The 15518-nt window shown below is 38.3% G+C and overlaps 1 protein-coding gene across 1 annotated transcript in view; it reads left to right on the top strand.

Annotated features, from left to right (window-relative positions):
• map4l (microtubule associated protein 4 like) overlaps positions 1 to 15518 on the top strand; it is a 153890-nt gene that overhangs the window by 41270 nt on the left and 97102 nt on the right. Inside the window, exons 3-4 of the mRNA XM_059344977.1 lie at positions 13734 to 13820; positions 14925 to 15002. Coding sequence (XP_059200960.1) covers positions 13734 to 13820; positions 14925 to 15002 — 165 coding nt within the window. The remainder of the gene's footprint in view (positions 1 to 13733; positions 13821 to 14924; positions 15003 to 15518) is intronic.

Below are 15518 nucleotides of genomic sequence, written 5' to 3' on the forward strand. Positions count from 1 at the left end.
AACTAAAACTAATGAAAAATCCAAAACTATTCTAACCTTGCAAGGGAATTCACTGTTCCAATGAGGGTCCTCACAAAGATAGAAGTACAAGAATATGTGTGTGTGTGTGTGTGTGTGTGTGTGTGTGTGTGTGTGTGTGTGTGTGGCCTGTAGGCTACGTTCTGTATGAGCCATATGGATGTATCCTATATACAGCAGATGTTTTTCCACAGCGTTTGTCAAATGTTTTCATATTACAAACCATCAGATACACATTGGTCTCATATGTGATAATAAGATATTAACCCAGAGATAGTCTGCTCACACTGTCCTTTATTTGTGAAGATGCATTTGTATTTGTATTTATTTATTTGCACCATAGGAAAGGACAATTACAAAAAACAGAAAGGAAACAAGAATAGTAAGTGCGGGAGAGGTTAAATATAAGCCCTATATGGGTTTATAAAAAACACCTCCCCAAGAAAGTAGACAAAAATTCAAAAATAGATCAACAACAACAATGAGAGGGTGTGTATAAAGATGAAATAATTGTATTTGAGTGTATGAGTGTATGAGCATGTATACGAGATAATGATCCAATGAAAACTATACTGGAAAATGAACTATTAGGAGTCTTGAGTTAACAGGTAAACTGTCAGTCTTAACTTAAAATTATGTACCAAGGATGATCACAGATTTGTCTTTTTTGCCGCAAGAAAAGTAAGGTCCAAAATATATATTCGTATATATTTAACCAGGAAAATCCCATTGAGATTAGGAACCTCTTATTCAAGGGAGATTTGGCCAAGATAGGCAGCAACAAATAGAAAACAGTTACAAAATTACACAAACCAATGACAAACAAAAAAGCAAAAATGATTAAATCTACACTACACTATCTACTATCAACAGATTATGAAAAACATGCACACGTTATAGAGTTGTCCTCAAGTTCTCTCAGTTTAGATGTAAAACTCTGTTAGTTTACAGTCATTCTGTAACTTATTCCATGCAGAAGGTGCAGAGTGGACAATTTTCTGACACTGAGTTTTGTGTTTTCATCATCTCTAAGCCAGAATCAACAAAATAACAAGAAAAACAGGCTTTAAATATTTCACTGTATGTGTAATGAATCTATATAATGTATGAGTTTCACTTTCTGAAATAACTGACAGAAAATATTGAACATTTTCCTGATATTCAAATTTTTTGAGATGTACCTGTAAACAGGTGAGGAGTCAGGTGACTGGAGTCTGAGGACACCTGGTGGACAGGTAGAGAACAGCAATAAATGGTGTTGAGGCAGCGTGAATGTGTCTGCAGCAAGGTTAGAATAGTTTTGGTTTTTTCATTAGTTTTAGTTTTAATTTCGTTGTGATTTTTCGTTTTCAAATTCAGTTAGTTTTAATGAGTTTTTAGAGTGAGTTTGCTAGTTTTGATTAGTTTTTTATTTTTGGGGGAAAATGCTTAGTTTTAGTTTAGTTTTTATGAGTTTTAGTTTTTTTTTGTAATGGGGTATTTGTTGGGTCCAGATTCAATAAGGTCACAATAAATGTTTCCTTTATTTCCTTTGTCTGATCCATCTCAGCCCCAATAAGTTTATTAAGTAGTAAAACCAGATAGATGAAATAGATTTCATATCAACCAAAAAGGTTTACGGATGAAAAAAGTTGACAAAGACGAAAACGAAGGACATTTTCACTATAATTTTAGTTAGTTTTAGTTAGTTTTGTAACCACAAAATACAGTTTCAGTTAGTTATTCTCATTTTTACTTTTATTTTAGTTAACAAAGATGTTTCTTCAATTCTAGTTTTTGTTATTTCGTTAGTTTTCGTTAAATATAATAAGGGACAGAGAGGTCAAAGTGTCTGACGGAGCAACCATAATGTGTTAAATTAAGCAGTAATGTGATATGAACGCAGGTGAAAAATGTTTTCTATTAATATGAAATTTTCTTGACATAATAACTTGCCAGACTGACATATTGGCATATCTAGTTGGATGGTCAGGGCACATGTCAGAAACACTCTGGATCAATGAGTTCTGTGGTCTGAGACAAGGAGAACCTCCTCCTCCTCCTCCTCATCCTCCTCCTCCTCCTCCTCTCTTAAACATCTGAAACATCTTTATCTCTGCGTTTCTTTTCTATCTGTCCCCGACACTCTTTTATTCTGTCTCCTCCTTTGTGTTTGTGTCCCGACTATCTCCCTCCTCTCATCCTGCTCTTGTCCTGCACCTTGTTTCTCTTTGTCTCGTGTCGAGCTTTTCCTTTCATGCCGTGTTAATAATGTGGAGCTGTGAGTCGTTTGAGGCCTCGGCTCTGTAATAAACCTGAGTCCTGCTATGTGAACTGAAAGGGAAACCAAAAGTCTTCAATGTCAGCGAGGACAAACCTTCAGCTCTGCCTCGTTTTTCTTCCTTCAGCTCATTGCTCTTTGATAAAAACCAAACATTGTCCTTTCCTGCTAGTTTAATCTAGTCGGGTGGAATTTTAATGGTTTCTGACAGATTGTTCTTATTCACAGTGCTTTTAGTGCACCATATTGTGTATATAACCCAGGTTATTGTGAGCCACGGTGCGAAAATTATATTCTATATTGATGCTTTTTGTCATAGAGACATAGCATATTAAACCCTTTGATGCACAACATATTTTAACCCCTTCTAATGAACAACATGGTCTAAAATGACCCTCATTCATTCCCTTCATGTTATTTAATGCTGCTGTGTGTTTCTGTGCTCTATCTTTTGATATCAACTTATTTCATGATTGAATATTCCAGGTATTCTTTAAATATCTTGTTTTTGATAAGAACAGATCATTATTTCCATTTTGCCTCTCATACTTTACAAGCTAACTACTTGGCTAGGTAGCTTGCTAAGCTAACTACTTAACTAAGAAGTTAGCTAAACCGTTAGCTTAGCAAGCTACTTTGCTAAATACTTAGCCAAGAAGTTAGCTAAATAGTTAGCTTAGCAAGCTACTGAGCTAAATACTTAGCCAAGAAGTTAGCAAAGTATTTAGCTTAGTAAGCTACTTAGCTTGACACAAAAAGGGATTTTGTTAAAAAATGAATAAAGGAATTATGTTATTATGATTGAATATTCCTATTCTTTAAATATCTTGTTTTTGATAACAACAGATCATTATTTCCATTTTGCCTCTCATACTTTATGAAGAAAAAACGGTTTTGTATTATTACATAGCTAACTACTTGGCTAAGTAGCTTGCTAAGCTAACTACTTAGCCAAGAAGTTAGCTAAGTAGTTAGCTTAGCAAGCTCAAAAATATTATATATCATAAAACTCACATAAACTGGCACATACAAATCGTGTATTTTGAATTTTTTTTTTTATTCGAATTCCTTTGGAAATGTAGCTGTAGTTTGTAGTCCAGCAACCTGCTTTATTTTACATTTCTACACCATTCTTTCAAACCAGTTGTTTGTAATGGAACCAGTATGTTTTATCTAGGGCACAATTAATGAGAGAAATAACTTAAACAGCAAGTTTTTTGTTTAGTTTTAATCACATGATTTATATGTAGGTTTGAGAAGTTTTTTATTCAGTTGAATAAAAATTGACATATGCAAATCATGTGTGGTGAATTTGACTAAGCAAACATTTCTGAATATGTTTTTCATGTGACTGTGAGCTTCTGTAGGTAAAGTTCTCCTGCAGTCTGCTGTGTTTCTGTCAGGCTGAAGGAGCTGCTGAGGCATGACAACACATCCTGCAGGGTGTGTGTGTGTGTGTGTGTGCTTCCACTGTACCGGTGTGTGTGTGTTTCACTGTAAGTGTGTGTGTGTGTGTGTGTGTGTGTTACAAGACACTGCAGTCACATGTGACTGCTGCAGTGTCTGCAGTGGAGCATCAATACCAGCAGAACTACTCACATGCAGTTCTGGTGAGGTCATCACACACACACACACACACACACACACACACACACACCTTGGCTGTCACTGCCAATAACTAGGATGTGTGTGAGCGCTGAGGTCAGCAGATATGTTGAAGTGACTATGATGTAACTGAAGCTTTTACAGCATTTCTACTGTACAGAAGGACAGACAGACAGACAGACAGGCAGACAGGCAGACAGACAGACAGACAGACAGACAGACAGAGAAGACAGAAGGACAGACAGAGAAGACAGAAGGACAGACAGACAGACAGACAGACAGACAGACAGACAGACAGACAGAGAAGACAGACAGAGAAGACAGACAGACAGACAGAGAAGACAGAAGGACAGACAGACAGACAGACAGACAGACAGACAGACAGACAGACAGAGAAGACAGAAGGACAGACAGACAGACAGACAGAGAAGACAGAAGGACAGACAGACAGACAGACAGACAGACAGACAGAGAAGACAGACAGACAGACAGAGAAGACAGAAGGACAGACAGACAGACAGACAGACAGACAGACAGAGAAGACAGAAGGACAGACAGACAGACAGACAGACAGACAGAGAAGACAGACAGACAGACAGAGAAGACAGAAGGACAGACAGACAGACAGACAGACAGACAGACAGACAGACAGAGAAGACAGACAGAGAAGACAGACAGACAGACAGACAGACAGAGAAGACAGACAGAGAAGACAGACAGAGAAGACAGACAGACAGACGGACAGACAGACAGACAGACAGAGAAGACAGAAGGACAGACAGACAGACAGACAGACAGACAGACAGAGAAGACAGAAGGACAGACAGACAGACAGACAGACAGACAGAGAAGACAGAAGGACAGACAGACAGACAGACAGACAGACAGAGAAGACAGACAGAGAACACAGACAGATAGACAGACAGACAGACAGGCAGGCAGACAGACAGACAGACAAAGTTAGACACAATTAGTAAAATAATCTCAGTACAGTTCTGAAAAACAAGGAAACACGTGGACATTTGTATTTTATTTTGCATATTTTCTGTAGATTTTGTTAAAAGATTGCATTACATTTGTATGTAAACTCGTCCTAGAGGAGACCAGTTCCCTCAGACGACCACCAGTTAAACTCTCCACCAGTCTCATCAACAGGAGCTGCCTCATGTGTCCAGCAGCCATGGGACTGCTCTGTTATTACAGAGCATCTGGACTGTGTTGTTGTGCTGTTAAAAGGCTGTTAGCACCAGAACTAAACCTGCTCAGAGAGGAGGAGAGGCTCATTCACCCTCTCCTTCTGTTTCTGTCTCCATCTGTTTACCTCCCTTCATTTCCTCACGCTCTGATGTCATACATCTCTCTTACTTTCATTATCTCAGATCATTGTTTTGTTCTGCGTCATCCAATTTATTTCCAGTTAAGCGTTCTCACTGTCTGTGTATCCCACCATCCATCATCTGAATAATAATAATAAATCCAACTTATCTTCCATCCTGCTCCACCCGTCCTCCTCTGTCTCATACCTGTCTGGCTTATTTTCATAGTCAGAGTACTTTTGGCATGATATGGAATCTATATCTATCTATAAATATGTCTATATTATCGATAGTCAAACATTAGAGCTTATTAGCCGTGTTCGCTCACTCTGTGTGTCTCCATTACAAAAAGGCCTCCAGAGGGATTTAGAGACTCTGGAGGTGACGTTTGGTTTTCACCGTCACTAACTGTGCACAACGTCAGCAGCTGATCATAAACAAACCAGCATGGCTAATTATGCACAGCGTCTCCGCTGATCATAAACATAGTGATTGTGAATAAACGGCATCACTAACTGTGCACAGAGTGTCTGGTGCTTGTTGTAAACAAACAGAGATCGCTAAGTGAACACCTCCTGCAGCAGCAGCACATACGCACTGTACTGCTACAGAGCTAACTGTTAGCCTGTTAGCACATACACACTGTACTGCTACAGAGCTAGCTGTTAGCCTGTTAGCACATACACACTGTACTGCTACAGAGCTAACTGTTAGCCTGTTAGCACATACACACTGTACTGCTACAGAGCTAACTGTTAGCCTAGACTGGACGCTAACACCCCCACCACCCTGCAGCTGGGAGAGACTGCTGCAGGAGGACTGTGCCGATTCGACTCGTTCTTACTCTTCTTAATGAGCAGCCGGCCCCCGCATCTCGTTAAGAAGAGTAAGAACGAGTCTCCAAAAGTCTCCAAACACGAAAAAAAGTCAATGGATTTGTCTCCAGTCTCTTTTTTGAAAAATAGTCTCTAAGGGGGTCTGAAAAGTCGCTAAATATAGCAACTAAGTCGCTTAGTTGGCAACACTGCTTCACCAGCTTCTACAAAGTACTATGTCCAGTACTACGTCACATCCTGCTTAGCGTTCTATCCAATCAGTAACCAGGCTGTTTTCAGGGGAGAAAAAAGACCCTGCTCTTCTACAGGGAGAAAAAACTCCTAACGAGCTGCCGGCCCCTGTGACTCGTTAAAAAGAGCTGAAAAGTTGCAAGTTATAGCAGCAAAGTTGCTAAGTTGGCAACACTGCTTGCTGGCTTTTACAAATGGCGTGTGTTGTTGTGGCGTAGAGTATTACGTCACATCCTGCTTAGAGTTCTATCCAATCAGTAACCAGGCTGTTTTCAGGGGAGAAAAAAGACCCTGCTCTTCTACAGGGACTAAAAAAGTCCTGACAAAAGCCGGCTCCAGACTGCTCGTATTCAAATTAGGAGCGTTTCGCCGGGTATTGGACTGTTGCCTCACAGCCTGGGAGCCTTTAGTGTGGAGTTTGAGTTTTGTCATGGTGATGCTCTCTCAACTTCCCACAGTCCAAACACAAGCAGGTTGGTGAATCAGTGACACTCAGCTGACTGTATGTGTCTGTCTGTCTGTCTGTGATAGTGTGGTGACCTGACTGTTCAGGTTTAGGTTCAGCTGATTGGGCCCCGGCCCCCCATGACCTGAGTCAGGATTAGCAGTCACGGATGGTGAATGAACAAATGTTTTGAGCACCAACACACCACAGTTGGTTGAGGTCAATTTCCACTTTGATAGAATTTATTTACAGGAGTCACATCTCACTGCCTTCATCCCTTACTGACTGTCCACCTCTCTCTCTCTCTCTCTCTCTCTCTCTCTCTCTCTCTCTCTCTCTCTCTCTCTCTCTCTCTCTCTCTCTCTCTCTCTCTCTCTCTCTCCCTCCCCCACCCTAAGTGCTCTCCCTCCCTAGAGGAGGTGCCAGCTGTGACTGAGGATGCTGTAGTCTGACATTAACCTGGCCCGTCCTTGACTTGGACAGAAACACTTCAGCGTTTAAACAACATACACATGCCAATCTGAGCCACATTAACCTGCTAGCAAGGACAGGACCAAGGCTTTTAGTACCACTTTATATTAGAGAACACATATTCAACATGAATTAGCTGCTTATTAGCATGTAAATAAGTAACATATTGTCTCTTAATGAGTCATTATTCAGTAGTTATTAATGGCTTATTCTGCATGGCCTTATTATACAACCAGTAAGACATTAACTAAGAGTTTTCCCTCAATAACCTCAGAATTATTGATTATTAGTAGTAAGTAAGGAAGTAGTTGTATATGAGTTATGATCTTAATATGCTTTACTTTGTATGGACTTTATAATCTCTACATAGCGGTGAAGGAAACCATGGAAACAGCAAATAGCAAACACCTTCTCCAGACCTTTGACGTGACTGGTGGCTCCTTTACAAAGTAAAGTACTACTAATAGTACTATTTTTAAAAGGAGGTAATATGGGCAACATGTATCCATAACTACATACATTTACTGAACAACTAAAGTGGTAAAAAAAGAAGAAGAAAAAAAGAAAAAGATGCGACTAAAGTTCTGACATTGTCTGTTTAACTGGTAGCCATCTTTGTTCAAACCTGTCTGATTTAAGATGTAACCTTGCTGTGATTTTCTCCATGATAAATACATGTTTTACTCTTTCTCTCCATTCTTTTATACTGTTGGGTTGTGGCTTTAACCAAGAGGCTGTACTTGTTTTCTTCGCTATTAAAAGCAGAATTCTCAGTAACAAAGTCAAGTTCCCATCTATAACATTATCTGGGACTAGACCCAATATGTACACTGCTAGATTTAAAATCAATGCCCAAAACATGTTTTATTTCCTTTTGAATATTTTTCCAATCCCAAAATATATGATTAAAATCCCCCACCAGCCCATGATTGACAGTTCTTCTGTGAATCTTCCTTTAACTTCAAAGTCATACCGTCAGACTCTAGGACTATGGATCGTCTACTCATGTCTGCTGCAGCTCCTTTCAGTATTGATATGCTGGATGTCACTTATCAGATTATGGGAAACCTGCCTTGCATTTCTATTGGGCCAATTACACTGATTAGACAAATGATTTCTCTGCAATTACATGTAAAGGTCATAATATCTGCTGTATCATTCTGGGGGGAATGAGTTCACGATGGAGCTGAGAACCAAAATATGAAACATGCACTCAGAATATGAGCACAACATTTAAATCAAGTAGAACTAGTTCATATTGACCTTGTTCTCCATCTGTAACTGACTGATCAGATGTTGATCTAAATCTAGAGGCCTCGGGCTGACTGACTCATGTAGAAGCTGATCTCCTGCTGGGAGCTGGAGTGCAGCAGGGTTCACCCTCGGTGCCCCCACAGTTTATATAAGGTCCATCCTCAGGAAGCCCCAAACCACTTCAGAGGCCCAGCACAGCAGACAGCCCTGACCTCTGACCTATGACGAGAAATGTACCAGTTAGAGGCTGTGACATCACCCTGATCACTCACAAAATGTTCATGTATTACCCTCGGTGCAAAAAAATGTTCTTTTCCTAAAAAGTGCTTTAAAAATATTATATATGAATATATTTTTTCACTTTCACTGCATTGATTTTTGCACATTTGAAGTGATGAAGTGCACATTTAAATAAAAAAATAACGTAAATAAAAAACAGCCTATGAAATAGAGTAGTCCAATAGTGGTATAGTTTGTCCTAAAGTAGCTGAAAAACACTATTATATATGTGTGGTCTGTGGCCTAGAGGTTAGGAAATCAGCTTGTTACTACAGAGGTCGCTGGTTCGAATCCCAGGACTCATGGGTCAAGAACTATTTGTCAAAAAATAGCAACAAATTACCACATTATGGGATGTCCAAAAATGACTCCCTCGAAAAAAACTCGTACTAAAGTATGTCTATTTTTGTCAAAAATGCTTAAAATGGGTCAATTATAGTCTGTTGAAACATATTAGAGCATCATATGGGCAGAAATATTTATATTTATATGAGAAAAGAATAACGACCATTACAAAAGAACTAAATATGACAAACCCTAGTAAGGGCAACATTTATATAGAAAGAAAGAAAAAAAAGAAATATATCGATACATCTGATATGGTCTAATTCCATATCATATTTAAAAGTATATTGATATAACTTTTATAATAATAATAATAATAATAATACAGTTTATTTGTAAAGCACTTTTCATAAAGAAATCTCAAAGTGCTACGGAAACCAGAAACAAAATAAACAAAAGACTGAGAGAAAAATCAGCAGTAGATAAAAAGACACAGGTAATAAAGTACATTTAAGAAAACAGCTAAAGGAGGAGATTAATAATAAAAACATCTATGGACAACCTAAAAATGCCTGAACAAAAAAGTTTTAAGCCCTTTTTTAAAAGTGTCCACAGGCTGGGGTTTATATCGATATATCGCCCAGCCCTAGAGGAGAACATGTAGTTATATATATTTATTAAATATCTTTGTCTTCAATGAGTTTCAACCCGTTCTTTAGAGGAGCTGATGGCTCCATGCTGCTTCATTCATCATGAAGGAGTAAAGCAGCAGACTAGCGAGGGTTAACATCCAACAGTATGGACACAATGTGCAGTCTAGTCAGGTTTCCCTCCTGCTGAGTGTGAGAAAGGCTCACATCTAGGACAGCGTTGTGGGTTTTCAGGGAGATGAATGAACCAAATGACCACAACTGTTAGAGTAGACCTGAAGCTGAAATGAATCATCACTGTAAACTGGTGGTGGATGAACTCAGAGGGCCACTTTGAAACACAACAGATACTCAGAAAGTCATGAACACTGGACACATCTCTCTCAGAACATAGGCTTTACATCTAAATATGGTGTTACAAAGTTTAAAAAAAGCCTCATTCTGTAGTTTTTAGCATGTTTACTTCACTGACATGTTAGAGGTGGGGAAAAAAACCATACAGCATTGTATCATGATATTTTGCGTGGCAATATTATATCGATTCATGGCCGCCAAGTATCAATATTTAGCGTTAGTATTTTTGCAATAGTGGGCTCACTTTTATGAATCTATAGGCAACATGTGGTCAGGATATCGTGTCGGGAAGTTGTGGAAATAAAAAATCACATTTTATGGAGGACTAAAGGACTAAAAAAGACACAAAATGAATAAAAAAAGACGCAAAAACACATAAAATGACCAAAAAAGACACAAAATGATCAAAAATGACTAAAAAAAGACACAAAATGACCCAAAAAAAACACAGAAGAAGACACAAAATGACTAAAAAAGACAAAAAAGACACAAAATGAATTAAAAAAAAGACACCAAATGACCAAAAAGACACAAAATGATAAAAAAAAAAAAAAGACAACAAAGGGTGTTTAACTGGTTTATACAGGCAGGATGAAAAGGATTCAAAAATGGACAAAATAGCCCAAGACTCCATAGAGTTAAACAGATGAGCTTAAACAGAAGGTCTGCCTCTGCAGTGCAACATGTAGTGTGTGTGTGTGCGTGTCATCTACAGTGTTGAGCCCATCAAACTGTATTTCTTCTAACTTCTAACTATGCAATAGAAGCTATTCCTGTGGTGGTTCCCCGCCTGTATGTTGTGACTGGTTCCTGCTGGCTCAGAGAGCTTCAGTCCACTGGGGCAGAAACGCCAAAAAAATGATGTTTTGAAAAAAAAGAAGGTGTTTAACCTTGAGGCTGGATCCTGCTGCTGTCCTCAGAGGACTGTCTGGTCTGGGTCTGCACGCACTTACAGTCTGTGTGTGTGTGTGTGTGTGTGTGTGTGTGTGTGTGTGTGTGTGTGTGTGTGTGTGTGTGTGTTTGGGGATATCTGAGTGAGAGAAAAAGAACAAGATCAAAAAGTAAAGGGACGCTAAAAGCAAAAACTTTTTACCTGCATCCAGAGTCTACACTGTAAAAAATGTCTGTAGATTTTACGGTGAAAAACTGCTAAATCATGACAGTAAAAGACGTAAAATGATAAATTAGTTAATTCAGTTTCAGTTACAATGAAACACTGTAAACAACATAAAATTAGCTGAATGTACACGTTTGGTCCCTAAGGTGCCTCGAGGGTTAAGTAAAAAAAAAAAACAATACTACTGTGTAAAAATGTCTCTCTTACAAGTAAAAGTCCTGCGTTCAAAATGTGACTTACACTACAAAGTGTCAGAATCAGACTGAACTTAAAGTACCCAGAATGCAGAATGGACTCATTCAGAATCATATTGAATTATAATTATTCCTGTATTTATGTTCATCACTTTAATTTTGCAGCTGGTAAGGCTGAAGCTCATTTTAATGACTTCATATACTGCTGAGTGGCAAAACCTGCTAATGGGATCATAAGGTTATAATTAGAAGTAGAACAGATTATTGATTAAAGCTGATAAATGTAAAACATTAGCGTCTGAGGTGTGATGGATGGATGGATGGATGGGTGGATGGATGATAGATGGATAAAGGATCGATGGATGATAGATGGATGGTTGGGTGGATGGATGGATGGATGATAGATGGATGGAGGATGGATGGATGATAGATGGATGGATGGATGAATGGATGGTTGGGTGGATGGATGGATGGATGGATGGATGGATGGATGGATGATAGATGGATGATAGATGGATGGATGGATGGGTGGTTGGGTGGATGGATGGATGGATGGATGGATGGGTGGATGGATGGATGGATGATAGATGGATGGAGGATGGATGGATGATAGATGGATGAATGAATGGATGATATATGGGTGGTTGGGTGGATGGATGGATGGATGGATGAATAGATTGCTGGATGGATGGAGGATAGATGGATGGATGATAGATAGATGGGTGGTTGGGTGGATGGATGGATGATAGATAGATAGATAGATAGATAGATAGATAGATAGATAGATAGATAGATAGATAGATAGATAGACAGACAGATAGATAGATAGATAGATAGATAGATAGATAGATAGATAGATAGATAGATAGATAGAATGACTCTGCACTTACTGTGTCTGCTGTGTGTGGTTTTGTAGATAAAAATAGATCGAGCCATAAAGAAACTCTGCTTTCACAAACACACTCAGTCCAACGTGCTTCAGCTCACAGTTAATGCACACTTGTTCATTATTCATGATATCCACCATTACACTGACACGGGCAGAGCGCCATAAATGTGTGTTGTCATTCTCCATAAACTCATTTGGTTGAAAACAGGTTTAGTGTATAAAGTGTAAACCAATTTCTTAACAACAATGACATCATTCAGGTAGACAATATCCAGTCAGGCTGCACGTGTCTCAGCAGGAGTTCATCATACATGCGTTACATATTTCACCAACAGGTTTTGTTGTAGGCTCCACTGTCCATCATCCATCCTGCTGCTTCAGCACCATGGACAGCTACACGTGTCATAATCCGTCTCCTGGGCTATGAGAAATACGCCATAGGACACAATAGATGTCTAGAAATTAATGAATTTATTAAATTAACTTAAACAACTGAGGTTATAAGTACAAATGTGAAGGGTGTAAGTCAGTAATAACTTTAAAAGAGTTGTTAGAACCACCAGACTTCATTGGAAAAATCACATATTTTAACATTTGAGACTTATTAGAGCCACCAAATAATAACTTCCATTGGTAAAAACATCAATTTAACAAAATAGGATAGTTAATATTTGTGTCTTTGTCAGGTTTTAAACTGGTGATTAGTGAATGTGTGACCCTTAGATCCACAACATATAAACACCTTCTAATGCAATTTTTTTTTATTACAACTGATCATTATATCAATATTTCCTTTCATACTTTATGAAGAAAAACGGTTTTTGTTTTATTACATCAAGTTTACACACATGGGTCAAAAATGACCTTGTGCATTTGAAGCATAGTGATACAAAAAGGGGTTTTATTTAAAAAGTAAGAAATGAAAACAAAAAAATTAGGATGTATGATGATCAAAAACAAGTTATTTGAGGAAAACCTGGAGTACTGAATGATGAGATGAATTTATTGCAAAGATATAGAATATAAAAACTCAAACATGTTGTGCATCAAAGGGTAAATGCAGCCAGCAGTGCAACAATATCATCCTGCTTTAATTATACAGCAGCACTTAACCCCCCCACTGCTTCCCCTGCCTTTATATATATATATATATATATTTTATATTACCAAAAATATCAGACACTTGTTTTATAGATAGTATTTGTAGTGTTATGTGTGCATCGATCCTTTAAGACACGTCCACATCAGACAGCGTTGCCGAGGGAGACGCAGATGCTGCTGTCCTCTCCTTGCGTAACCATGGTGATGGTCCCTTCAGCGACGTGTTGTGTCTGCTCGCCTCACTGTCAAAAGATGTACACAACACAAACACACACACATAAACACACGCTACCAGGCTGGAGGGGCGGGACCTGTTTGAGTGACAGATTTCACTTACTTTGATTTATGACAGAATATGAAGCCGGTTTGGGATGTTTTTCTGTTGATTGGTGATGATGATACTGATAATGTTTCTTATTTCCTTTTAGGTCCAGGGATGATGTCATCAATGATGTCATCAGGGGGGCGCCAAGACCCGCCAGGACAGCCGGCCTTCAGCTCTGACTACCTGTCTGGTGAGGGGGGAGAAAAAGTTTGCACACAAGTTTGAGTCAATTATTCTTCTTTCCTTCTGTACCAACTGAAGATTACTTTAACCCTGTGGAGCCTCCAAAAGCTCCAAATAATCCAGACTTGTTGCCTCCATCAGACTAGAAAACAAAGCAGCGTGGAGCCCTACTGTACATTTACCTCTAAAGTTCTGGCTGTAAACTCCATGAGGCCAGTTTCAGTTTGATGATGATATACCAAGTAAAACTGGAGACAAGCTCAAATAGATTTAGTATCAAATGATAGAACTGGATGGAACCCTCTTATATGGTAGATTTGACACCTTTGGTCACATTTGACACATTTAAAAATCTTTATTGAGCATGATAGTGTTTAGAAAGTAAAAAAAAGATTCAAAATCACATTTTATGTTGGACTAAAGGACTAAAAAAGACACAAAATGACTAAAAAAAGACACAAAATGACCAAAAAGAGACACAAAATAACTAATAAAAGTCACAAAATGAGAAGACAAAATGACCCAAAAAAACCACAGAAGAAGACACAAAATGACTAATAAAGACACAAAATTACAAAAAAAAAGACACAAAATGACCAAAAAAAGACACAAAATGACCAAAAAAGACACAAAATAACTAAAATAGACACAAAATGACCAAAAAAAGACACAAAATGACCAAAAAAGACACAAAATAACTAAAATAGACACAAAATGACTAAAAAAGACTCAAAATGACTAAAAAAAGACACAAAATTACCAACAAAAAGACACAAAACGACCAAAAAAGACACAAAATAACTAAAATAGACACAAAATGACCAAAAAAGACACAAAAAGACACAAAATGACCCAAAATAACACAGAAGAAGACACAAAATGACTGAAAAAGACACAGGCAGGAGATACAGGCAGGATGAATTGTCTGAAATGTCAGATTTTTTTTAATTCAGAGGCCAATGGGAGCTGTAGTTCCCCCTTTAGGTCAGTCAAAAAATAACACCTACTAGTTCTGACACTTAACACGCCACTCTCTCTCTCTCTCTCTCTCTCTCTCTCTCCCTCTCTCTCTCTCTCTCTCTCTCTCTGTCTCTCTCTCTCTCTCTCTCAGGTCCGATGATGGGTGGGAGGACAGATCAATGGAACCAGAACAAGACAAAGGACAACAGCATGCCTGACTCATTTCTAGGTCCACTTTCCTTTTTCACCTCCTGTGTCCTTGTTTCCTCTGACTACAAACTACAAACTCTAGTAGCTGACTGATTACTGATTCACTTTATAATTGTAATCAAATTACCATATTCATATTTAGCAGTGGTTGAAGGAATTTGAAGTTCTTTTCATAGAAGAGGTTGGCATATCACTGAATTTTAAATGACTTTTCTTAGCTTGAGGAAATCTATAAAAACTCCATGGGTCAAAAATTAATTATAGAAAGTGTCATGATTAACGTATTTGCAGTTCAACATGTCCCGTCAACAGTTGTACAGGAATCTCTCTTTTTTTATGATCAATGGGGAACATTTTCTGGCTGCAGGGGGATTTTTTATTGCAATATCGCCATTAGCCACCTGGAAAAAAAAATTGGCTGCAAGGGAGCACTGTATCCAGTTCTACAATACATGCAGGGTATAACCCCAGGAAGTAACAGATAACTAAAAACAGTAAAAGTTACATTAATTGTAGTTAGTAGAAACATTTGACA

The sequence above is a fragment of the Centropristis striata genome, chromosome 11 (genome assembly GCF_030273125.1).
Source record: "Centropristis striata isolate RG_2023a ecotype Rhode Island chromosome 11, C.striata_1.0, whole genome shotgun sequence".
Taxonomy (NCBI): domain Eukaryota; kingdom Metazoa; phylum Chordata; class Actinopteri; order Perciformes; family Serranidae; genus Centropristis; species Centropristis striata.